Below are 26369 nucleotides of genomic sequence, written 5' to 3' on the forward strand. Positions count from 1 at the left end.
AAGTGAGGACTGAAAAATCAAAACAATCAATCTTAAAACAAACTTTTTCTTGCACCGCCTAGGATTTTTCCTTTAACAAGTACACTTGCAATATTTCGATCATCACCCTAAAAAGTTAATCAAAAAACCACCCAAAACACAAAACCAGATCAGTATCATTAAATCATTCAAATCAAAATCAAATATGAAAGAAGTTACAAACAGTAAACAAGAATTTTTCAAACAAATCATTCAATTGAATTTCTTTTTCAAATTCATCAATAAAAAAAATCGGACCACAGCGATCCTGATACTCTTCAAATCCAAATCAAATCAATTCATCATCTTCAACCTTTCCAATCGCATCAAAGGAAACTCCAGTGTGAACAATAATCCCGTCAAACTCTTTACCAACTACAAAGTTACCAATTTGTTCTTCAAGATTACAAACTCTTGCACCACCTAAAGTAGCCAAATAAAACAAATTCTTAATCAAAAGTACTATTTTGAATCTCATGAGTTTCTTTTAAAGCATGATGATGATGATGATGATGATGGAAACCTAAAGCTTTAGTAGCAATCATTCCATCTCTTATACAACTCAAGATTCCAATCTCATGATCTTTTATAGAATCCTCCACTGAATTTTCCTTAAAACTTTCAAATGTTTCATTCCGATCCATCTACGACCAAAAACAACATATCAAATTAACCATCATCCTTAAACAAACCAATCTTTCTGGGTTTTTTGGTTCAACTTACATTACCTTTTTCAATAAATGCACGTTGACCAGCAGCAACACAAACTTGACTTGAAACTTTTGAAGCCGAAAGATGAATCAAAGTAAAATAACAACAAGCAGTTGTACCTGAATTTAATAATCTCTTCACAACTTTTTCAAAAATCCTTTGTGAATAAATGTTGTATGAATATTTTGTTTCTTCTAAAAAGGTCACATTCTTAAGCCAATCAAGTACTAAACCGTCATCAATCAAAGTTTTAAGTTAGAAATCAATGAGTTTTAAGGGGTTTCATGGGTATGCAAGTTTTGGGATTGGATACTTACATTCATATTGTTGTCCAACTCCTACATTCGTATACTGTACAGCATCTAAAAACCTCAGATCAGTCTCATTAAAGATTCAAGCAAACCTTCCCAAACCCCATGAAAATACCAGAGACAAAAAATCAAATCAAATCAAGGACTCACGAGTATGAGTATCGATAAAACCAGGCAAAAGAATCTCTCCATTTCTCAGAATCTCGATCGATTAACTTCTTCTTTTGAATCCAATTCCTCTTCAATAAACGAATCACATCACTTTTTAGATTCCATTCTTGATTTGTCAAGGTTTCTTTTTCGATTCCAAAGATCTTTCCATTTGAATTGAAAACAATTAAACCGGTTTTGATTAGTTGTAGTTCTTCCGGTGAGAACAAATGGATGAATGATCTTATTAAAACTGGTATTGTTCCAGACTGTTCTGATTGACAAATCGATCGAAAAATTTAGTGATGTTTGATTGAGATAGGTGTGGGTGTGAGTAGAATTGTGAAGAAGAAAAGGGTGATACAGAGTTGACTTACATTCAGTTGGATCAGATAAAGTAGAGGTACCAGCTGATTTACAGCTCGATCACGAGCACGTTGTTTGGCGCGTCCCTTTTTAGTTGAAGTTGAGATGGCAGTAGAAGGTGTTCGATGTGATGGAATGATCGGGGTGGTTTGTGAATCGCTTTCTGAATCTGATTCGATTGATTCGACTGCCACTAAACTCACCATGAAAGAGATTGGGTCAGTACATTATGGGACGATGAGTTGAACGAGGATATGAACTTACAAGCTTGAAATGAACCACCAGTTGAGAAACCAGGTTTGAGTGAATTGGTGGTTTGAACTTGTTTGATTGATTGGTTGGTTGATGAAGTGCTGCTGAGCTGGTATTTCTTTTGAATGGTCATCAAAAGCTTAAGTACTACTTACTCAAAACTGACAGTCGACGTTAAGGGGTTACTTAAATACTTAAAAACTCAATCAACAAACATTCAAATTTTAACATTCATCTGGATGCTTTCACCCTTTTGGTATTTTAGATTCAGGAGTACTCATCAAGTTGAACAAACCGCTTACTATATCTCTCATAAACAATCCATATATCATCTCGAATGGCCTCAATCCATGCAGTTTTATAGAAAAACAAATTATTACCCATCTTCAATGACCTACGTACCTGTCATGTGTTTCTGAGAAGATGGAAGGATTTGGATGAAGAGCTGTGACGCGTTCAGCTTAAGGCTATCAATCAACTTTTGCTTCATTCATACTACTCTTGATCACATGTTCGATTGTTTGCATGTGACGAATACGCCTGAATACGCATCAATAAGAAGAAAGCTACAGGATGATAGCAAATATAATTTGGTTTCCGTGTGATCGGAAATCTGAGTGGAAAATTCTTTACTTCCTCTTAGACTTGTGTACGTTGTCGATGAGAGAGGGCAGCTAAGAAATTATTGTCCTACTCATCTAGCGTATGGCTGAGATTTGTTGAATCATCTGTTAATCGGATAGAATGCAGAGTTCTCGGAGAATGAGACCCAGTACAAAATACTTCAGTCGAAACTCGCAAACCAGCCACCTCAAACCGAACAATTTCTTACAAGCAATGTTGCTAATCCCATGAGACTTATACTTCTTTGATGCATAACTGAGCTGTACCAAAATACCAGATATGGCCATTCCGGCTCAAGGCAGATATCGAAGCTTTGGAATATCTTGCCTTCTTTTTGGATTTCTTGAGACAAGAAGATTGATCACAGTAATCTCAATCATTTTGACTCGTGAATCTAATCACCAAAAGTCGATTTTGCGTTAATATGTAGGCTCGCTGAGCTGCCTGTAGACCTCTCACTACTTCGTCAACATCGTATTCAGTAAAGTGGAGTGTACAACTTTAAGTAAATCTGAAGCAGAATGCGCCCTCAGAACTTCCTTTTCCAGTCTCAGCTTGAAGGGCTGGTACAAATGCGAGATACCGGACTGGACGCTGAGAGTAAATCAATCCATTCAAGTTGATTAGCTTTGAGGATATAAACGCTTTTTTACACCACCAAAAATGCCACAAGAAACTCCCACTCAGAACCTCAGAAGATCACATGACTTTTAAGACATACACAATTCAAAACTTCCTCTTCCAGTTCCAGTTTGGAAGTTTGGTACAAATGTGAGATACCGGACTGGACGCTGAGATTAATCTATTCAAGTTGATTAGCCTTGAAGATATAAACGCTTTTTTACACCACCAAAATTTCCACAAGAAACTCCCACTCAGAACCTCAGAAGATCCCACGAATCTTAAATTTCTCCAAAATAATGGGAAGCTCTTTTAAGACATACATGTTTTTCCCAGTCTTTGTTCAAAGTAGGCCTTAAAAGTAAGATTGAGGATTTTAAGACTTTATCAGTTTTTTCTTCAAAACACAATATCAGACTATCAAATCCAAAAAGTTGGATAAGAAAGTCTTAAGTTGTCAAGAAAAGCTTTGTGAGTTTATTTCTCGTTGAGTAATTTGTTAGATCTTATCGATAACATTCATTGTCAAAAAATTCATCTATTCAATCTACTCAATCGGTATGGAACGGCTCGCAACGTGACAGAAAACCAAGAAAACCTAAGTACCTTGATGTTTAGGACCTCTCCATCCTTTCCAGTTATTATAAACAGGACTATCCCTTATGGGTTCTTGGTGGGGTCGGATGCGAGACAGTCGTATCTTGATAATGAGCAAATCTCTCATGTTCATCATACCTATTTCTCTACTGTTAGATGGATCGATCCGTTCTGAAAATTATATGATGCCTCCAATCAACGATCAAAGCTTCTCTGGCTGATAAGAGGAGATAGTGAATGTGGGGAATCCAATTGTGTTCGGCGACTTGGATATGAAATTCATATATAATTATATATAACTACAATAAGCAAATTCTTTCCTGCCTCCGCACGTGTTGTTTTCGTAATGTGGTCTTGAATGCTCTTGAATGATAAGTTTGACTGAGAATCATGTACAAACCAAGTAACAAGACCAATTCTCAGTGAAAGCGAGGTGTATTCATTTGTATACTCCAATAAACAACTCCTTACACCTGTCGATCCCAACTCCCTGTTACTGTGGAATGCTTCAGGGCCAGCCATCTGATAGAGAATTATAGCGATCAAGCAACACGGATCCCAGATAGGAACCATTTACTGCCAAGAAGCTTAAGCCTTGCCAAAGTAAAAGGCATCGTGCTTTTGGCGCGATCTGCTATTGTGAATTGTTCGGTGAATCTCCTCGTGAATATAAAGCTGAATAAAGTGCGTTCTATGATATGAATGAGAAGCATCAAAAAAGCAGAAAATAGCATAGATTTTGAGCCTAGCTACGCGACATTTAATTAGGTCTGAGAAATCAACAAAAAGCTATCAGGCCTGTGAAAATTGGAGATGATTTTGATGATCAGAACATGAGTTGAGTTTGAAGATTGAGAGAGAAATATACCTTTGTATGTCTTTCCTCGAGAGAGTCGCCAGAAAAGTCCCAGCTGCAGGCAGAGGCAGGTAGTACTAGAACGCTCGGCCAATCGTCATCGCAGTATTATGAAAGGTACACGATCCATATGAGTCAATGGAAACGTTAGTCAAATAATCCATTCGGGCTTGAGCGAAGCCTGTTATTCAATCTCTGAACTCAAAGAGTTTGAATTATCAAAATACATCAATAGAGTGGATTAAAGCAAGCTGGAGGTGGGTATCAACATTTGAGGTAGAGAAGGGGCAACTATATCGTTATCTTTCTATCCGACATGGACTGAACAGCTCGCGTCAATCAGTACATCTGTATTTTTTCGCGCGTATATCAGCTTTATGATCCAAACAAAGATAATGACTCACGTGACGTGCGTTGAAGCTGATCCGGCAACTCAGTATCTGAGCCATACAAATACCGTTTGTTTTCCAGAGCGATCCGAATTTCACTTCATCACCCGTACCACCAGCTTCCGATTCCATTCCTCAAATCCCCCTTCAACCTTTCCTTACCTTTCACTTCTGATCTAACTTAACCAACTTCTCTGATTCCAGTCATGCCTCTCCCCCAGTTTAACAAGATCTCCTTTCGTGATAGTCTTCGCGCTTTTCCAGTCTATTTTACAGTTTCCGTCTGTCTTCACATGATCTTATTAAACTTTGGTCATCTTGAACTTCACCCTGTCACGAACTTTTTCACCGTCTTCATCTTGGATATTATCTTTACCATCTTCACCTTTCCCATTCTCTACTTTCTCTACTCTTCCTTCATCAGACTCTTATCTTGGATGATGAATCGTCGCTCTCTTAACCAAGATTTCGACATTCCTCTTCATAGATTTTATCCTGCGATCTCTCCACCTATTGCTTGTTTATGGGCTCCTTTGATCAACGTTACTCGTCCTACTGAACCTCCTTTGACCAACCTACCACCACCTTTTCCCAAACAGGACCCCGACTTTCTTCGTACTATCTATGAACCACGTCTCAGAGAATATGTACCCCCGATTCAATTATTCGAGGTCTCTGAATCATCTGAAGTCGAAGTATCGAGGCCCTTTGTTCTATTCGACCTCTCAGACACTACCTCTTCACCATGTATGTCTCCTTCTCCTTCTCCTTGTCTTTCCCTTCCTCTTCTCATTTGATCATTTACTGATTTGTTTTATTTTGCTGTATTTCAATTACAGCTCAATTTTGTGCGGTGAATGTAGATGAAAACATCTTGGGCTTTGTTCCATTGAATTGAGGTGAGCACTTCTTCCCTTTCATGCTTATGAGTTGCGTACTGATTTCTTTCCATTTCTTCATCATGTATAGCTTGATCTTAACTATTTCACATCCTCTCATTTTCTCTATTCCTCCATGTCTCTGATCTTTGGACATGTGAATTAGCGGATCCTTCTGTCTTTGCTCGTTCACTTATGGAAGAGCAAGATGACTACGCCGTATGTCCTGGTGGTGAAGGAATGCACCAGGATGATAAAATTGTAATCAATTTCTCTCTAGATGAATAATTTGTTAACTGCATTATCAACTTCTTCTCGTACACTCCTTGTCTTTATTATTTTATGTAAAGCAGTTTTCATCCTCTCTCAACTATCAATTGTTTCTGAAAAAAATATACGTGTATTGGTTTTTTTGTTATTCATTTTGGGTCTGCTTTATTGATAACTCATTATTGTTTGTTACGGATAAATTGGAGGCATGACTGTTTTTTAATACTGTCTGCATTTCATATCTGCTGTTTGTCTAGGATATCAGTCAAAACAAAGATGATCACTCATACTTGATCTTTGGTGATAAATAAGTTGTCAACCAATGGGTCCAGAGAAAACAGAAACAGAATTGAATTGGATCTTTGTGCAATATAATGAGATATTTCTTTGAGGCAGTAGAAGAAAGTGCAATATTGTGTTTTTCTCACAAAACAAAATCACAAGAGAGGTTTCTTACAAATAAGTTGAAAAAATGATGACTTATGCACACAAATTTCATTCTAAGGTCATAATGAAATAGGAGATTTAAGCTTTCAAAGAATGTTTGAAGTAATTTCCTTTTTCAGATTTTTATGTTACAAAAATGTAAAAAGATGCATTGCATAAGTTCTTAAAAAAAGCAGCAGCATTCCGATCCAAATGGTATTATATAATCAATCTATCTTAGGCCAGGTTAGTGGGATCTAAAAAATACGTGATAGAGTGAATTCAGATTGGTCCAGAGCCTTACAAAGGTTTAAACCTTTGTAGGTTGATCTAGATATGAAAATTATTAGAATAGCTGTGGATCTTGGCTAGATCAAAGAAAGTAGATGTTTCTGTACGTCTCTATCAAAGCGGGGAGTAAGGTCAGAGAAGGGTTTTGAGTGGTCGGAACAAGAAGTCCTTATGTAATGGTTCAGGAAGGGAAGCGTACAAAAGCAGTTCCTAAGCATTGTACTTGGTCTCCTGATCCGCGCTGATCAGGTGGAAATGAGTATTACATCTAAGTTTGAATCATCCGTCCGTTAAGCTATGAAGGAACAACTGGTAGAGATTGATGAGTCGAGGCCGGGAGAAGATTTGACCAAGCTCAAATTGCTCAGTAAACCTCCACTATAGTGTTTTTGAATCTTGGCACATACATCACTTTAATACCAACTCCGTGTGTTAACATCTGTGATACTATATACTTAAAAAGTAAGCGTACTATTTTGCTTGGATTATGTGAACTGAAAAGGTGGCATACTGATTCAGAGTCTGTTAAAATTACTACTCGTGTGGGTTTACAAGGCAAAGTTATGTCGATAGACAAAAGTACAGCTACGAGCTTGGTCCAGTACAAGTCGCGAGCAGGAGAAGGTAGTTTTGAACTCCAAGCCTCATTCGATAGGGGTCGCCAGATTAATGAATATCTTGGTTTGATTTGTAAGGTAGCCGAAGATAAACATAGCCAAGGGTTGTGGAGTTGTCATATAAACTTCACCAATCATCTTCTCACTCACATAATTTGGTTATAAATCACTCTCCCCCAGTTCTCATGTTTGAAATCGATTGCCTTCATCTCAAATATATGCCTTGTACTACTGGAGTAAAATAAAATCAAACATCCACTCAAAACAAAGAATGTACATTATATTGTTATACAAAATTGATCAAGTTCCTTCAGTAGTCTTGAAAATCTAGTACATAAAACGCTCATCAAAGCAAAAACATAATCGATCCTTACCAAAACACTTCGAAGTTGAAGATGAAAGATGGTCTCAGTAGTAAAAAATCAATGGAACCACATCTTCAATAAATTGATTCACTTCATTAAATTCGACTATGAACCTTTGCTATCAATCGGGATTCAAGGTAAAATAAATCAAGATTCCCATTTAGCTTTTTTGATTCGATTCATTGATTCTTGATCTAATTTAATTTGATTAAGATCTCTCTTAGGTGTGAAATGTTGATTAGAAGTTGATTTAGAATGAAGATGATTGGAATTTAGAGGAGATTGATTTGAATGGATCGAATTAAATTCAGTTTTCTTTAATAATCGTTTTCCAGCTGGACTTAAAATCTCTTCTCTTTTAGGTTTCCATCCTCCGATTTTAGACGTTGAATTGACTTCATGTTGAGATTTACTAGATCTCAATCTTTCACGACTTTGATCTTTCAAAACCGTTTTCCTTAATTGACTTATATGTGTACCACCTAATCCGTTACCAAACTTTTCTCGTAGACTTTTACTTGCTTGTCTTGCCATACCCATAGCTAATTCTTCACGTCTAGGGGTCTTTGGAATTTTGAATGGTCCTTCTTCTCTTAGTTCTTCTTCTTGTGGATTTAATGAGATTGGTGTTGACATAATTTCACCCCATGTCATTAGTTCGTCCAGTTGATTGGATTCTTTCAATTTATTCGCATTTGGTGTTGGCATTGAAGATACAAATCCAAAACCATTGACCCGAGGTGACATTGATTCAGGAGCTGGATCTGATGTTTGAAAAAAATCAAAAACTTCCTTAGACCCGCGCTTTGGAAGATTTCAAAGATGAAAAATTACTCACATGGTGTACCATTGATTGCAGCAGCGATATGACTTCGAGTAGGACTGAGAGTAGTCATGCTCATACGACTCGAGGATTTCGCTTGCTTCAGAGCGTCTTCTATCAAATTATCGTTTGACATACGTGTGTTGGCATAGTTGATACCTTTGGGCCCACCTAGTGAAACTGTCGGTGCGGCTGGAAAGGGAGGTGGTGGCATAGATTGATGAGACGAGATGTTTGCGTCAGGCGCAAACATGAGGGCGTTGCGAGTGACATGCGGCCAAGCGTTCGGATTCTTGACTGGTTGAGCATTAGGTGCAACTGCTAAATCGATGGCAGTGACTGCTCTCCCTTTTCCCTTGGATTGACGAGATTCATGATCAGGATCAGTGCTAGTGATTTGCTGGTCAGAAGGAGAATTTGGTGCCGAATTTGGTGTATCGAGGATTAGCTTGGTTGAATCTCGATCTTCAGCTTCAATAGCAAGTCGCTCATCCTTAGTGATAACATTTTCAATCATTTTCCTTTCACCAGGTCTACCACTCATACCCTCAATCAATCCTACGCCTTTTCCACCTTCAGTCATTTTCGAAATCATTTCAATCAAGTGTTCTCGTTTCAAGGTAGCTTCAAGGAGTTTAGCGTTTTGTTTATTAGATGATTCGAATGCCCATGTATATTTAAGTCGTTTAAGTTGATTAGCATTATTGAGGATTTCTGAAAAAGATGAATTATCTTCTGAAGTGTAACGTGCACAAAAGTCATCGAGTGAAAGATTTGAATCATAATTCTTGGGTTTTAATGGGGTTTGTTGATGAGCAGAGTAAGAGATTGGAGTCGCGATAGGAGTGTCTCCACATTGAGTTCCCAAAGGAGTCATTCCCGGTATACCAGCTGAGAAAGGGAGATTCAAATATCAATAAAAGTACAATAATTTTGGATGTTAGATTGATTGATAAATTCTTACATGATGGACCGGGTCTTGGTGTTGGACCGTCGTCTTCCCAGCGATGTGATCTGATAGGATTAGTATTTGACCAACTCATCCCTTTGACATGATTGATTTGACGGTCAGTAAGATCCATTGAAGTTGAATTAGTAGATTGTAAAAGTGTAAGTTTTCGACGACGTTCATCTTGCCATTTTTGACGTTCTTTATCAAATTGATCCAATGACGGAAAGAAATCGCGTTTGATGATAGATGAAAGTGCTTCGATATATTCATCTTCTTCCAAAACTCTTTGTTGTTTAAGTGAGATGGTAGGTGCAGATTGAAGATGACCGTGTATTGGATGATATGTAACAGGTTGAAGTCCTCTACTTTTATCACCTGGTAATAAGATTGGAGTCGATGGCGGTTTTAATTTAATGAGATCTCTTTTTGTCGGTGTGGCTTGATTTGAATTAGATTCTGGCATGTTGACGATGAGGTTGAGGATGGTGTTGATGATGGTGATTGGATTTGTTGAAGGTCGAAATGAGAAATCATGAGGACTCAATTCATACAAGTTGGATTTAACTCTCAAAATTTAAAGATTAAATCTCAAGTCACTTAAGAGTTAAGATCAGACCTAGTCCAAGGGTCTCCCGATTCTGCGAGGTCTTGGAACAGACCCCCGATGTCGATTTTTAGATGTAGGGGGTCAAAAAAAGAACGTTGCACAGCGGTCTACCTCTAGTCGAGGGTCAACCCTTGATTGAGTGATATGAGCATGCTTATACTCAATCACCCAGTTTGATTCTTGAGTCAAACATGTTCTGTATTCATCACGTGGAAGCATCTGCACGTGATGTCGAGACCCCGCCTAGCCCTCGCAGATGTGGAGGGCCCCTCTCAAAATCTGAAGACTCTTGATGTCTCACCCCCGATAATGCGAGGTCCGCTGGAGCGTTTTTTTGCAATTTGACCCCCCACATTGTCGAGAGCCCGCAGAATCGGGAGACCGCTGGGGATGCTCTTAATATCCGGCAGGCACTCGATCGTTTCATCACATTCACCAATCTCTCAATTTACAAGTTCACCACATGTCCTCAGAGCAAAAAATTGGCAGTTGGTATTGTAGCTTGACCGCTGTGAGCAAGGCAAAGAAGCAGTTTAGAGGAAAACGCTATGGAAAAAACTCTTGGATTTTCTCGGATTGAGTCATGATTCAATGACACACAAAGCACTCAGGTATGAGGGGACAACTTATTCGTCCGCGATACAAATGTGGTGACTCAAACGATGGTTTTTGGTTATCTTTGAATTCATTGTGTATAATCATGATAGACAGCCATTGTGATTGTAGATTCAATCAACTGGTACAAGTGGGATTCATATTCCCTTCAACATTTTGTGCTTTGGGCGCCTTCATACATAGTATCATGTCATGTTTTAACATTGGTAGAATTTATAAACAAAATACCATGCTTCATCAAATGCTGGGATGTATAGACACAAAATTCGATTGGAACCATGCGCGCATTGATGGAAGTGATAAATGTTCATCTTGGAATTGATAAATATGAGCAGGAGTTTTTAAGAAACTTGAGAAAAGTCCCCCAAGTAGTGAGGGATATTACGACGTTGGACTCCAATTTCAGGATGTCCATTTCCGATGGGTGATCTATCTGTGACAACGCCTTCAAGTTCTCTGAGTGAAAAGGATCAATAACAGATTGAAGCTTCAGCATTCTGTCACATATATGGAATGGGAAATTCAAACAGAACATCAAGGATGGATACTAACTCAAGTGCAAACTCTACGAAATTGGTAGCTGTGGTTGTCAATTGTGAATAAATGAATTGAATGACTGTGGATTCACAAAAAAATGGAATCATTGAGGAATTCGGTCAATCATGATTGTGTCAGGGGAAGGAGATACGTACGTGACAATACTACACAAGCGGATAGGAGGATTGAAATGATTTGTGTGTACATTTTGAGATAATTTCAAGGAAGTTGGAAGTACAGAATGTTGAAGGTTCTTGGAGAATTTTCGGTGCAGAAGTGAAATGGAAAGGAGACTCCCTCTCATGCTTTTGGGAGCAGTGTGAGGTGGTCGAATGTCGAAATGTGGTCAAGCAACAATGGTCTGATTAGATTCCCATTTTACAGCTAGTCAATGTGTGACAAATGCGCGAGGTTTGGTGGCCTAGAACCCTCTAAATTGACTGACCAAGATAAATGAAACTTTTGTATTGATGCTGAACAAGAAACACTGGTGAAAGCTGCTTGCATACTGCCCAGTCCAAATCAACCAATGACGCTAGTGACCCAAACCAACAACCAATGAGATTCTGCTGGCCCGTCTTCGCCTCACGATTTGGGAAGTGGATGCGAGTACAATTTCTGGTCCCGTTTGTGCGGAACGTGGAGCAGGTTGAAGTGATCGAGTCCTTGGAAACCAAGTTGACTTGCAAAATGTTTGATCAGCGATTGAGATTTGTGTCATTTTTCCTGACATTGGGTCTGAAGTTGCTACAGCACAATCTTAACTTTAATCCCTTCTCACTTTGTCCATCATACTCTTTCTCATTTCTCACTTTTTTCGCTTCAGGCAAGTTCACACTGCGTCTACGAATAATTGTTTCTCAGCCTCAAGGTGGGGCAAAGTTTCTTTTTTAAATAAATGCTTATGTCGTTCTCCTAGAAGGCTTCCTGAACGTTTTGGATGATAACCATCTCATGGACATGGTTGGATTACTAGGAGCCGAGTGCTCTTGTCGTCAAGAAGATTCTAAGATGCAAGTTGATGATACAATTTGATTTTTTCGTCACGGTAAAGCTCTGGAAGCTCTGGAGGGGTCTATTATCGTGTTGAATTGCAGCTCCAGATTTGTGATGCAAAGAGGGGAACAGTGTGCTATCCTTGGTTTTTGACCATCGTGATCTGGCGATTTTTCAAGTCTATCAGCATGTCGAGTAATCAACTAATTCATAGGGGCGATAGTTCCGACCCATGGTGATCAACCAAAGCCCCTCGCGTCTCCCGAATTCTCAAGCTCCCAGACATCTGCATCTTTATGTCTTCTGGATTCAAGGCCCTTTTCAGTTTCAGGTACCTCATTAGCTTTTCACTTGAGCTCCCTATGTTTACTTGGTTCGGTCCACAGAAGTCTCTTCAAGACAGATTTACGAGGTGTCTTCCTCAAGGTCTCATGATGGTCAATAATGCCAAGGATTTGGTTTCAGTCGACTGACTCGCCAGGTGCACCGATAGGAGGCCGGGAAGTTACTCGTGATCCCAAACTCAAGTTGCCCTTTTGGAGCCTGGTTTTGTCAAAGTTCAGGATGTTGACCAGCTATATGTGCAGTCCGATTACTACAGTGTTTTGACCCATATATCATATGCAATTGACATATATATATATATCTACAGGCTATTTACTCACACTTCCGCTCCCAAAAATCCTCATACTCACAGTGCATGAATCGTGCCTATCATCTATCCCCTTATAACCTGTCCTTCCATATCCTAGGAATTTGTCACACGTAACTTTTCAAGATGGCTTGCCTTCACAACGCAAACCAGAATTTCAAGCCTTTATTCCATTCTTCCAGGTGGTGTGTCAGTGTGCATTACTTCATCCGACTTTTTCTCACTTGAATCTCGCTCTTCAAACCTTGCAGCGTGATCTGTTCAATCACTCTTCCTCTTCAATACTACAAAGCTCCACTGGAATTGAGAACCCAGAAAACTTTGGATTGGCAAGAATGTCAATTTATACAGCTGTGTCAGTGAAGTCTTGAAGTTCATTTGATTTTGTATTTATATTTTTTTGAATCATGAGCTCTACTCCCATTTTCAGATTTCACCATGTGTGTGGTGTGGTATCACATTGACGCGCAGGTATGATAGGGATTCAATACTGATACTGACTCGACTTAGTCTCCAAAGAGGCCTCATGAAAGAGGTAAGCTTCCTCTTTGTGAACGGTGTGGTTGAGACTCTTGAGCCCTGTTTTTGACAAAGTATGTGGAAAATATACGCCCTCCCTCAAATAATATATCATTGAGCAAATCACATAAAAGGAAGGTCAGGAAGATAGAAAGAGGAAGTGCAAAAATCTACGGCATCTCTTCTATCACTTCTGCATTGCCGGACCTATGTAAACTTAAACTTTGTTAGTGCGGGACTTTGTCAAGTTTAAAACTCTGATCACATCCCAATGCCCATGCTATGTCCCATTGCACATGTCAACTTGACAACTTTCAAGCAAACTCTGCGTCCTGAATGGTGAGAAATGCATCCTTTAGTTAGTCTTGAAGATCTCTTTGTGATGTCATGAGGAGAACGGTGTTCGTGCTCTCAAACTGTATGTGGTGGTCAGAATCCAGATACTATCCAATATCCTCTTGATCAGTCTTGACTCTTGAACTCTCGATGCTGTTTTAAAGAGTCACTTGATCTCAATCTACAAAACCTTGCAGCAACAGACTGTCGATGATCATCCCCACCTTTGACCAGATTCTCTGGTATGTATCATATAAACGTATGCTAGGATATGCAAGACAACTTTTGGCAAGTCACTTGATATTTGCATACCTAGGTTTTGAAAGATGATTGGTTGTGTTCGTATGATTCTGATGTGAAACTTTTCTTGACTGCTGTTGTGGTTGTGAATGACAAGAGAATCAAGTTGTGGGAAGGTATAGCAATCTATAAGCATAGTTCAAGTTGTATGCTACAGTAAGATTTTAAGTACGTAACCCTTGATTACCTGAGAAATGGTTTTTGAAATGTCAGGTTACGGAATTTGGTTACTTGATTTGATTTCCTTCAACACTTCAACTTCCTTCGTAGCTTTCTCTCAGGACCATTCGCACTCAACAGGCTGGGTCGAAGCAGTTTTTTTTAATTTATCAAAAACTCTTGACCCTTGACCTTGGTGCCTGGTTGAATTAAAGTCCTACATTGTCATTGCCGAACGTCCGAACGTGTCAATTCCGACCTGACGGAAAGGCGTTTGGTGTCGCTTTTTTTTTCTCGTCCATCGAACGATCATTGCATGAATGATTAAGAAATTATAAAAAGATGATGTGGTCTTCGTTCTTCATCCTCATTGAACAATTCTTCATACATTCTAATCTTTCCTCAAATCATTTCATATCACATTGAAAAAAGCGATATATCTTTGAAATCATCGGTTTGAAATTCAAGGCCTTAAAATCATTCGAAACTCTGCCTATATAATCTTCTCATATCCTCTTCATTCGGTAGTGGTCTTGATAAATCAAACTCGTTCAAACTCGATCGAAGTCATCAACACTGCCCTCATCACCTCCGACTCGAATTATCGCTTGCTGATTTCTGAATTTCATCCTTGTCAGTCTTTCTTCCTCTTATATTTACGATCAAATGAATACCTATTGATGTTTTGGCCTCGTTCACATCTCTCATCATATCTCACTTCTTGGATACCTCAGAGATACCATGGCCCAGTTTCAACCTTTGACGGATACCTCTATGCCGTACTTTCTCAACAATCGAACGACATCAAGCTCGTCTCTCAAAACCCGCCAACGTGAAACATACGAAGCTTCTCATGATGTTGTGTCTCGACCTCTGGCACCTCAACTCCAAATCACCTTGGCTGACGGTGATTCTGATGATGAGGACCATCTACGAGGTCGCCGCCCATCTTTAACACCGGACAACTCATACCCGGCCTGTGAGCTTCCCTTCTCGTCTGAGCCAGCTCTCGAATCCGAGCTAGAAACCGAACTTCCTCCTCTCAAGAAGTTGAGATCGTCGCGGAATGGTGGGGTCAGCGAAGATGGAGTAGACTCTGGCTTCTGCCCTGAAACCGTTCGAGGGATCCTGACTAAGAAGGACCACAGTTCCCAAAGTTCACCCGAAGGTTCGGGTCATTCTAGCCCAGTTCAAATGTCGCCCATTTCTCAAGAGCTTAGCTCATTACCGCTGTCAAGAGCTCATACTGTTAACAGTCGCCCTGACCCTCGACCCACTTCTCGTCGAAATTCATCATGTCAATCTGCCGTCTCATCCCTCAATTCGAACAAGACTGTCCGCTTTGCAACAGAAAAGAGCCCTCCAACTTGTAATCCATTGTGTCAGAGACACCAGCCATCAGATCATCCTGCCTCAAGATGTTCATGTCATCTCGAAAACCCAGTGGCCACCGTCATGTATTTGACACATTCTGCAAAGGTGTATGATCGGACTTCGATTGTTGTTGAAAAAAGCCTACGTCTCCCTCCTCGTCAAGATGCCTCTGAATGTGGACGATGGGTCCAACGTTGCGAGTCATCCACAGCAGTTGAGGGTCGTGAAAGGTCTAGGCTAGGCTCGTGTAGTCCTACGCCAAATTTCAACAGGTACATTCATAGCTGGATCGTTTGTATCTATCATCCGGTTCAGCGTTGATTCTTACCTTTCTTTGTAGTGACGACACGGCAAGTCGGAATAAGGACTGCGAAGCATGGAGAGATAAGAACCATGCTATCGCTAGCAATGTTCCTGAAGGTGTAAATAAGGACACCTTTCCTAGAAGTCCTCCGTCGACATCCTTCCCATCTATGGCTACCCACACATCTGGCCTCAATTTACAACAGTTCAGGAAACAAGAACAATTTGAGGAAGATCTGGATGACGAGGATGAAGAAGCTCGATCTGAGACGGAGGTGGATGACGACGATGAAGTAGATTGTAGTGTTGGAACCTGGTCACAAGGACAAGTGTTTAAAGATGATGATATCCTAGGTGGATTTTAGAAACTCTACCCCATAGAATAAAATGTTTTCTTCTTCCTTTCTATTTCTTGTCTTTGTAGATCTGTTGCTGTGACAACGATTAATGTCAACTTGTTACAAAGAACAGATTTTTTTATACATAGTTGTAATTTGGACGCTATAAGTTTCTTCTTTTCTTTGGAGAGAGTTTGATTCTTTTTTCTTTTTTTTTGAACATTAATTTTGCAGACGCTATTTTTTTTGGTTTGCTTAACATTAGAGATATATGAATGAAACAAAGTCATCCTTATTACACCTTTTTCTAGTTGGAAGAGCCCTGTTACAATTGCATGTACCATCAGTTTTCCCCCTCCATTGGACCCATGGCTTTGTTTGCTAGGTCCAGCTTGTAATTTCTAGATAGTTGAGTAAAGGTGTACAATTTATGATAAAAATTGATAAACCTCACTTGATATCTCTTTGGGTTCTTGTTCCCATCTGTCATTAAGTTGTGTCAAACTTATTTGACCTTCTCCGCTAAAAATTCGGTGGTGCACATCAGATCTTATGTATGCTCTGACAGACTCTGACCGCCCGATGTCCCGCCTGATGTCTGAGACCCGGGCGGGCTTAAGATCCATTGGTCTTATGGAAGAAAGTGAGCGTTCATGAAAATTAAATCATACACTTTAAAAATGATTTCGTACTCCTCATAAACTTATAACCAGAGTTTTTCGGACTTAGCAAACTCAGATTTATAGCGTGCCGTCACGTATTGGCCAACATGAATATTACAACATAGTTCCACCTTGGCAATAACGGAGGGGAACTAAACCTCACAACCTTCATACATAGTTAAGCTTAATACATAGTGACTTTTGCCGACAAAGGCTGACACAACACCTGAAGCGCTCCGCGGCGCTCCGCTTTTTGGACAAATTTGTGAGGCGGTGCGGTTTGCCGCTACAGATGAGACCCGCTCTCGATCCGCTTTAAGAAGACACCCGCTACATGCGTAATGCAGCGCGGCGCCAATTGGAGCCGCTCTCGCTCCGCTTCATCAGTTTTGGGGGCAAGGGAGCGGTATGAGGCGATTTTTTGCTCACATTTTTTGTTTTAAGTATTCGCACTGCAATAAAGATGTAAGTACAATATGATAGAAAAATAAGATCATGTACTATATGAAATGTGACTAGAAAGATAAGTAAGCAAGAGAAGTCGATAAAGTAAGGAGATAGGCAGTAGCACAAGAAAAAAAATAGAAAGAATGAAGTAAGAAAATATATAATCAATAAGTGACAGGCTAAAGTAAAATACAAGTAAAAGGATCTAAAGATAAGATAAAATAAAATGGGAATACCATGATCAGTTTAATCAAGAAATGAGTTGAGGTTGGTGGAGGAGTCGTATTGTTTATAGTCCTGAGAAGCGTCAAATAACAGACCGAGTAGATGATTTCTGGAAAATCAATACCAAGTGACAAGACTCCCTCGATTTAGGGGCTGAGGATACCGTTGGAATCCTGGCAACAGTGGCAATTGAAATGTGCAATTGAAATCAAATCTGATTCGTGTTTTACTTAGTCTTTACAGCTTTACAAATCAGTGTCTGTTTTGTTGGCTCGAGATTGGACTACAAGCACGTTCTATTTCAACAAACAAACAAATCAAAGTCAACTTCAATTCATGACATATCTTGCCCAATCTTTGTAAGACTTCAAGACCGATTTTACATACCAACATAACTTTCTAAAACAGTTGGTGGAGGTTCATTTCCTGATAAAAGTACCCCTGCACGGTACATGATTTCAGTTTGCTTGTGAATTTAAAGGTTTGTGATTTCTTGAAGGTAAGTTTTAATCAAAAGCTTGAAAATTGAGTTATTTTGAAGACCAATATTGGAGTTAGAAAATGAGATTGAAGTTGATGAGAGTTGATTTGGCAGTGATTGCTCGATGATTATCCAGACCAGAAGCCGAAAGAAAACATTGCTTGATGAGAAATGATAATTACAATTGAGATTGAGTGATAGATTTAAATTTGATTGAAGTAGACCAAAGCTTAAGTTGAGCAAGATTAAAAGAATGGTTTGAAGACCAAAGTAAATTTAAAATCAAATGTCTAGCTAGCAAAGGTAATAATCTAAAGATTGATAAACAACTTGAAGGTGATTCGTATAATCGAGAAAGAGTCTGTTCTGGTAAATCGTGTAAGAATTCGGATACACTTGAACTGATTTCGATTTTATTGGTCTTTTCCATCTTTCAATATTGAATGAAGCTTTTAAAGTGAATGGAGCTTTGTAAATCGAATCGAATGAAGTTTGCGTGATTGACAAAACCGGATGAGTATGATCATCCAAACCACACGTATCTGAGTCTGTGGGATCCTGAACGATGGTCTGATAGTGTTCTGATGGTGGAAGCCAACCGCTGCATACCGCTCTGAGAGGTGCCTGCGGGGCGTAAATTTGACCCGCCACGCTAATTTCCCAATCCGCTTCGTACATAATCTCAGAGGTAGAGCGGTGGCGGATCGGTTGGTAGATGAGCACCCAAAACTTTGTAGCGACGGCGGAGCGGACCGCCCCGCCCCCGCTCCGCATCCGCTTTTTGCAGCGGGTCGCTTCAAGTGTTGGCTGACAGTCCTTGTTGAGGTCAAATGTGATATGATGGGCAGGAAGTTCCAAAGAGGCTATGCTTTCTTCACAAGAAAAATAACTGGTCGTTCAAATGAAAAACGCTGGTTATCCGATCTCCTATTTTGGACAGTGTGGGCAAAAAAAATCGCGATCAACTCGTACGGAAGGCAAACCCCTTTTGCCTTGTCTTGGGCTTGACGAGGTCATGTCATTGCCCTGATGTCTTCGAGGGTTAGTTTGTGAGATCCAGGTGTTTGCTTGGTGGCAACCACCGGTTTAAGTTCTCAAAAGCTTGCAAATCAGCTTTGCGAGCTCGATCTAGTGGAAAACTCAAACCGATCATTTGGATTCGTGTGAATTTTTCATTTTTATGTACTCATCAACCTGTGATGGTGATTGCGACCAATTCTAACAAAGAATATCACAGGCATTACAAAACTTGACAAAGGCCCAGTCGACAAATCTCCGCAGGTTTCCAATGTTGAATGTGCCACGAGTATGCCAAGGTGAGTATCCTAAAGCTGCGCCTTCACATCCCTGCTGGCTCTTGTGATACACCAGGCTTCCATAGACTCAAGCTGCCTCTCGCTCCTTGTTCAGGTCCCCTATTTACTTGCGCCGCGCTAAGAAAAGGTGAGACGATGAAGTATATATTTCAGTTGCAATGTATGAGACTGCCTGATATTAATACTTCGATAAGTCAGTGAACCCTGTCCCATGGTTGTTGCCAGGGGCCGGGCTCTCCTCACACTTTCCAAGTTGTCTATATATTTTAATCATCACAAACTGCTCATTGAGCCCCAATTCCTCATTCTGTCAATTAGGTATCTTTCCAATCTCGTTTTCGATTCTTTGCATCTATATCATCATCATGTTATCCTTCCAATCTCCTCAAAAATTTGTCATCATATTGATGGCTATATGCATCACACACGTTGCTTTCACAAAAGCGGATACTGTCAAATGTACAGCTGGTTATGCTCCAGGTTCAGGTTCAACAACTGCAAGTTCAAGTAAGTAAAAATAGTTAATTTTCTTTCTCAAACCAACCTAATTCATTCCAACTTTGAAAAGCATGCCAAGATTCGCGTAATTACTCTTGGAACTGCCCGGCAAAACAGTGCTCAAGAGACAGTCAGTTTTGATCTTCTCTTTCAAACAGCTTGTTTTTTCCCTATACGTTCTCTAAACGCATTTTATCCACTTATGATGCTTGTAGATAAACAATTTGCACCTATGAAGGGCTGTACGCATCAAAATATTCCTGGTAACAGCGACCAACAGTGTGTGCGATATACATTCAGAAATGGACAGTATGGTTAGTAACCTTTCCCCAGTTCTTCTATTGATTGTTGAGATCCAGTTGTCATTCTGAAAATTCTTTATACTTTCATTTTACGATGATTTTATAGATTGTTGGAATTCTGGTACACCTCAATCATACTCTTGTCCTTACACACTCACGAATGTACCCTTCATAAGTAAGTAATCATTGATACCTTTCTATGTCTCTTGAATCAAGTTTTGTTCATTCAGCGTACGTATTTCTTTTCGGATCAGCTTGTTCAGGATGTAACCTCCCAAATATGGGAAAACGCAATTAGATATCTCTCGCATCCTAAAGTTGTATATATACCGCTGGACCTGAGGCCGGATGGCTTCGATATGACTTGGTATAGAAGTATCACCACATTCAATCTGTTAGCATGACAAACATATAAAATCTCTTCCTCCTCATGTGTATAAGTAACGAATAAGCATTTGTTATCTTTGTATCTGCAACGCCACAAATCGCTGCAAGAATAACATTGTTATTCCCAATGACGAAGCTCTTGAGCTCCACTCACACCCCCTGCGCGCCCTCGATATCCTGGAGTTCTTTCTTCTTGATGTTTAAAAAAAATTCGTCTCCTTGGTATAACACTGAGAAAACAAGTTACAAAAAAACTAGATGTCTATCTGGGCTGGTTAGATTTTTACTTTGTGCTCAAATTCATCTCCTACCTCCGCTATTTGTGTCCATTTGAGATACCTTAAATTTGTGCTGGAGAACTCCAAGTTATTTTTTTGATTGCTAAAAAACCTTTGCTGATGGCCACTGTTCATCAAGATCGTCTTCTGATCTCCAGTCAGTATACTCCATCGGTTTCAATTATCTTTACAGTACCTTCATTAGTTTTATTCTATTTATTCCAAGAAAAGAAAAATCTCTCCAATGGTTGCCAAGGAGTGCAATATGTTTACAAAAGCTTCCATTTTTATTACTTGATTATGTAAGATATGTAAGATAGATGTATACAATTTTTGACAAGTTGATCAAAGGACTGATTCAAGTTGGAATGAATGTAATCCTTTGAGATCAAATGTTAACAATTGATGAAAGTCTATGTAGAATATTGAGGTGTCTTTAAATCATCAGCTTTGAGCATTCGAATAGGATTTTTACCAGTTTGCTGTAGGACTTGATTCACAACGTTATAGATCTCCTGATTTAATTTACCTCTTGAACCTTTTATTTCATTATCACCAAGCCAAGTGATGACAGGAAGTCCGTTTTTTGATATTTTTGTAAGTTCTTCATGCTCTTTTAACAAGTCTTCTATTTCATTTAAATGTCTGATAAGTAAATTATAATTTTCTTCTTCTAAACCTTCTTGTTTTCCTACTTTTAGAATTGATCTTAATTTTGAGTCCGCATTAGTCATTGACATTCTTGCAATAGCAATATCGAAAGCTGTTTTCGATAAGGGAACTTGAGACACCGATTCGAGCAACCCAGGAATAAATTGTCAGATTACGCCCAGCTATTCTCACCCTATAAGATATAGCTTACCTTCAGATTTCATCTCTGGATTTTGACTGATCGCAGAGATTAAAGCTATCTGTTCAGGAGGAAATCTCATGATCTCCTTCTCAACGTTCACCTTTGCGTTCTCAATCGCATAGAAACCTCGAGATAGATGTTCACCAATCGTCTTTCCTAACATAATGATATGTTCAATTATCCTATCGACTTCAATCGGTTCTTTTGTACCCGGAAGTACGATTTGACGAGGGATTCCTACACTTTCTCTAGCCTTACGTAAACCATCACTCAACCATACTAGTTGAAGTGGAACGAATCGGCCAATGATTGACAATACAATCATTCGATTCACTGTCACTGGATCCTCAATCCCTTCTAAAATCAAACTAAATGTCAGACTTCGATCAAAATCATAAGCAAAAAGTACGTGATCAATTTACCTAAAGGTGTATTTTTTTCTAAATCCCTTGCTGATAATTTGAAGAAGATTTCCATGTACAAGAGGAATCAGATTTCTAGCTTGCACAAACCAAGAAACAGAGTGGTGATATACAAATGTAAAAAGACTGACGAGAATTAGCTTCGCGGACCAAAACACGCATGACATCTGTGACATGGAATATTGAGATCAATTCATCAAAGACACATTCAAGAAAGATTGGTCAAACATATGCGGTGAGAGAAGCTTGAACATACCTTTTTCAGCTCCTTCATAATCTTGCATTTGTGAAAGTCTTTTCATTAACCTACTTTCAAGGCCATTTCCAAAGCCCAAACTTGGAGGTTTTGGTGAAATTGATGTAATTTTTTCAAGTTCAGAAAGATAAGAGTTTAAATTTGTTGTTGGGTCTGAAATTTTTGAATTCGAATCTAATAAACTTTTTTCAAGTTCTATTCTTACTCTTCGTCTTGGGACTAAATTTTCAATAATCTTTGGTTTGGTTATAGCCTCTTCTTCTTTTCCTTTGAGACAGAAATCGAAGACAATGATTTGTGTTCAGTTGACGTATTTCTTCTCAAGATGAAAGAACATTGTAAGTCGATAGTGATACAATGGCAAGGTTGTCTCTTACCTATAATGGAAGGTGTATCAGGTATCTTTGCAACCCGTTCATATTTTGATGTTCTTAGAGGTACTAAAACATGTAAATGTGACCATCAGAAAAAGAAATCATTTCCACATTTCAAATACCAAAAGGACTAACATAATCTTATCAATCTATCTATCATCATCCTCGCCCATGAACTTTGACTTGTATCTTTGCCCGAGAATCCTAAAAGGTAGTCAAATTTGATTTCCAGAGTTCATTCAGATCAGAATACCTCCAAATGATCATCAAACATCTTTTAATTAAATTCACTCACGCAACAATCCAAGAGGCCATATTCTAATCTTTTGTCTTGATCCAGTGAACGCTTTTTGCCCAACGTCAATTTCTTTGAATAGGTTGATAGAGTCAGTCGTCTCAAGTCTAGTACTAGCAGAACCGACAAATAAAAGTAAAGCTATAAATGAGATCTTCATAGTACAATGACTATACATTTTCAAGAAATTTTAATCCGGGAAATGCTTAGTTATCGGAAAACAAACCAGAGAAGGTTTCATAGATTCAATCATTGAATTTATCTATATCAACTTATAGTAGTTAAACATGGTAAAAACCCACAAGAAAAATTTCCTAGTGAAACAAAGAAAAAATGATTTCATCTCATTTTCAAGTAGTCTGACACATTGATTTGTTAATCTAGATTCCTTTAATCGATAGTCAACTTTCAGCAGGATGTCCTAAAGATCAAATGAAGATCCTATTAAGGGAGAATTCTCCATAGTCCAGAAAAACACATGTTTATGTTTTGGAATAAAGGTATGGAATCACGTTGGGACAAATAAACACGTTTCATCTATAACATGAACATCATTCACGAGCTTCAATTGACCAACTCAACAACTTTTACCGGAGCCATAGAGAGGTGGTAACGGGCGCCACAGAGGGGAAACATCGGAAGCACCCGGGTTCCGAGGCGAAGGAACGGAGGCAGCCGAGGGGAAGCAACGGAGCCTCACAAAAGCAGATGACAGATCCTTCGAAACATCTTTCAAGTGCACTAATTCGTTTGCTCAAAGCCATCGTTTCAGGTCTTTTTTTGAAAATATAACTAGCACTCATGGTCTTCATTCATAATACCTGCAGGGTTCTCGTTTGCTTGGATGAGGACCGCAACAAGTATATATGTGGGCTATAGTGTCCGACTTCTGGGAATACTAGATCGACTCATCTTTGAATCAAAAAAGATTCAGAACCAGACGTTACTTGACTGCAAACTCTTTCGTGTGTCAAGGATTTCACTTTCCTCTGTACCCTTTGGGCATTTACCTTCAGCGGTTTTTCTTGAGACCTGTAGGGTTTTTTCTTGCTTTCATGATAACCTATGATAACCGCAGATCTTGACTCATCTTTTGAATCCAAAATGAAAAATCAAAGCTCGAGACTTGTAAAAGGAAAAGTTGAAGTAAGATTCTTGGCCTTGGTGATTCAAGATCGACCTATGATTGAAACCGCTTGATAAGCTTATTGGTCAAGGTTCTTGAGATGAATTGCCGATCAGTTTCAAGAAGATTTGAGTTCATTCGAGCAAATCTGTCACTTCATAAGGTAGATCGCATTTTTTTGGAAATCGGATTTTGATTTTTTGTGAACCGTATGGACGACGTAGATCCTGGTAGATCTGTCTGGACATTCTGGACTCTGAATGATGAAATGTTTGACCTTTCTTTTAGAAAGTGCCTCCTGAAGTAATGCAACGACCCGACCCGTAACATCCGGGTGAACCCTCGGTACATCAGATCCGAACCGGCTTTGAGTGAAACTGGGCGGGCTTACCTGGTCTGGCCCACTCATATGGACAGAGGGCAGGTTTTGATGATATCATCCATGAATTTTGCAAAAGATAACATCATATTTTCAAATAATCACATTTGAATAGGCTTATGGCCATCCCAGGCTTTTGGTAAGGCATTTGAAGTAAATACATCATAACTTTTAAGAATTGAAGGCAATTTGTTGTCAATCTCATGGGTCTTTAGGGTCTTAGCAGCTCTTGTCAAGCTGGGCTGCCGGACTGGGTCAACCAATTTTTTCATTATACTGGCCCCTAGCAGGATCAGCACTTCTGGGTACCAGGTCAGTGCATTACTCCTGAGGCGTAGGCAATCAGGCACTGTAACCATTTTTGCTCCACTATGGTAAATACCCCTGTGGGGAAAAGGACATACACTGGCTGTTCAAAGTATTACAAATATTTGAGCTTTGGATACATGTAGTGGTGCTAAAGGAGGGTGTGAATTACAAAGAATAATTAGATAGGGGATGTTGTTCTTGATTGACTCTGAAGTTGTTTCTCAGCACTATCAAGTACATTTGAAACCAGTTTCTAGTGCTGAATTTGTATACAAGGAAGGCAAAGTAGTGAGAGCAGACTGCTTGGTGGTGAATCTTGTAGGTAGGAAGAAAGGGCTGAAAATTAGACACAAGACATGTATATTTAAAATGACACCGCTTTGATTGAACAAGAACTGAAGCACTGAAAAGCACTGAGCTCCATTGTTTACCATGGCTGCAGGAATAAGATAATCTGACTGAAGACCAGAAGCATTGGCACCTATTATGAGGTTTCAGGTCAAACTTATTTTGTGAAAATCATAAAAAACCAGACAAATTTTTTACAACAGTGGATGATTAGAAACTTATCTTGATCTCATATAGAGATGCTGTGAAATATATGAGCGCAAATTAGCAAACTTGCCTGTTTTAGTATCCGGACAGTGCTGCACCAGATGATCTGCAATTGGGAGCAAATCTGACTTTGAAGTTTGTACTGTGTTTTTTCTTTCTTTACCAAATCCATCAAACCAAATTTGTCTCCAATCATTTTATTGATCATCTGAATCCTGCTTATCTCACCTTTGTTTCCAAGCCTGTTTAGGGCGCGTTCACTTAAGGGATTTCTGACCAGAAATCACATTCTGTAAAATTTTTAATGCAAAAATGAAACATACACCACCAAATAGACACTTTAAATTTTGCAGAATGTGATTTCTCACCAGAAATTGCTTAAGTGAACGCGCCCTTAGTGATTTGCCACTTGAACACCAAAGTCAAGCTTGAAAGAAATCAAGATTATGGTCAATCTTGAAAGAAATGACGATTGAAGTTGAGCTTAAAATTGAAAGAGTAAATTCAAGAGAAAACTTGGAAGAGGATTTAACTCCATGCCTGTTTCCTATGAGCACATCAATGTGCTCATACAGAGAGCTGTGTAATAAATTAAAACAGTTTTCGTTCAGTTCTATCTCCATAATACAAGAATTCTTTGTAGACAAGGACGTCAGAACCTACTGTTTTTTGATTGTCCGTTAGATGTTGGAAGAAAGGATTTGTAGTGCCTTTATTTCTCAGTGGTGGGTCATCTTCACACCCCTTTGAAACTTGGATAGTGTCTTGGCATGACAAGAGATCATGGCAATAAGTTATAAATTTACATTGGCTAACTCTTGTTCCTGAACTTCACAGGTGATCTTGTTGCCACAACTTTCATCCATCTACTTGAGATGATACTCCATGCCTTACTGGCTGAACTCCAACATGGAAATAGTATGGTTTTGAAGGTGAGACCATCTCCATATT

The 26369-nt window shown here is 39.2% G+C and overlaps 6 protein-coding genes across 6 annotated transcripts; 2 read left to right on the forward strand and 4 right to left on the reverse strand.

The window, feature by feature from the left end:
• Positions 1-307: 307 nt before the first annotated feature.
• Positions 308-1941, reverse strand: MELLADRAFT_88882 (uncharacterized protein; the record flags this gene model as incomplete). The annotated part of the gene is made up of 7 exons (XM_007404841.1): positions 308-480; positions 542-662; positions 742-956; positions 1047-1099; positions 1191-1459; positions 1568-1749; positions 1821-1941. The coding sequence occupies 7 exons, from the start codon at positions 1939-1941 to the stop codon at positions 308-310; spliced, it is 1134 nt and encodes a 377-aa protein (XP_007404903.1).
• Positions 1942-7889: 5948 nt separating this feature from the next.
• MELLADRAFT_88883 (uncharacterized protein) lies at positions 7890-9980 on the reverse strand (the record flags this gene model as incomplete). The annotated part of the gene is made up of 3 exons (XM_007404840.1): positions 7890-8506; positions 8581-9456; positions 9530-9980. 3 exons carry the CDS (start codon positions 9978-9980, stop codon positions 7890-7892), a joined length of 1944 nt encoding a protein of 647 aa, XP_007404902.1.
• Positions 9981-11080: 1100 nt separating this feature from the next.
• Positions 11081-11483, reverse strand: MELLADRAFT_124466 (uncharacterized protein; the record flags this gene model as incomplete). The annotated part of the gene is made up of 3 exons (XM_007404839.1): positions 11081-11195; positions 11292-11355; positions 11432-11483. The coding sequence occupies 3 exons, from the start codon at positions 11481-11483 to the stop codon at positions 11081-11083; spliced, it is 231 nt and encodes a 76-aa protein (XP_007404901.1).
• Positions 11484-14979: 3496 nt separating this feature from the next.
• MELLADRAFT_76425 (uncharacterized protein) lies at positions 14980-16712 on the forward strand (the record flags this gene model as incomplete). Its single annotated transcript, XM_007404141.1, has 2 exons — positions 14980-15884; positions 15953-16712. 2 exons carry the CDS (start codon positions 14980-14982, stop codon positions 16278-16280), a joined length of 1233 nt encoding a protein of 410 aa, XP_007404203.1.
• Positions 16713-19749: 3037 nt separating this feature from the next.
• On the forward strand, positions 19750-20482 carry MELLADRAFT_101537 (uncharacterized protein; the record flags this gene model as incomplete). The annotated part of the gene is made up of 5 exons (XM_007404142.1): positions 19750-19891; positions 19953-20012; positions 20098-20196; positions 20291-20359; positions 20439-20482. 5 exons carry the CDS (start codon positions 19750-19752, stop codon positions 20480-20482), a joined length of 414 nt encoding a protein of 137 aa, XP_007404204.1.
• A 780-nt stretch (positions 20483-21262) lies between these two features.
• Positions 21263-23852, reverse strand: MELLADRAFT_101538 (uncharacterized protein; the record flags this gene model as incomplete). The annotated part of the gene is made up of 8 exons (XM_007404838.1): positions 21263-21630; positions 21712-22059; positions 22256-22291; positions 22381-22647; positions 22758-22820; positions 22890-22958; positions 23050-23219; positions 23641-23852. The coding sequence occupies 8 exons, from the start codon at positions 23850-23852 to the stop codon at positions 21263-21265; spliced, it is 1533 nt and encodes a 510-aa protein (XP_007404900.1).
• Between the last annotated feature and the right edge of the window lie 2517 nt (positions 23853-26369).

The sequence above is a fragment of the Melampsora larici-populina genome (assembly GCF_000204055.1).
Source record: "Melampsora larici-populina 98AG31 unplaced genomic scaffold MELLAscaffold_2, whole genome shotgun sequence".
Lineage (NCBI taxonomy): Eukaryota > Fungi > Basidiomycota > Pucciniomycetes > Pucciniales > Melampsoraceae > Melampsora > Melampsora laricis-populina.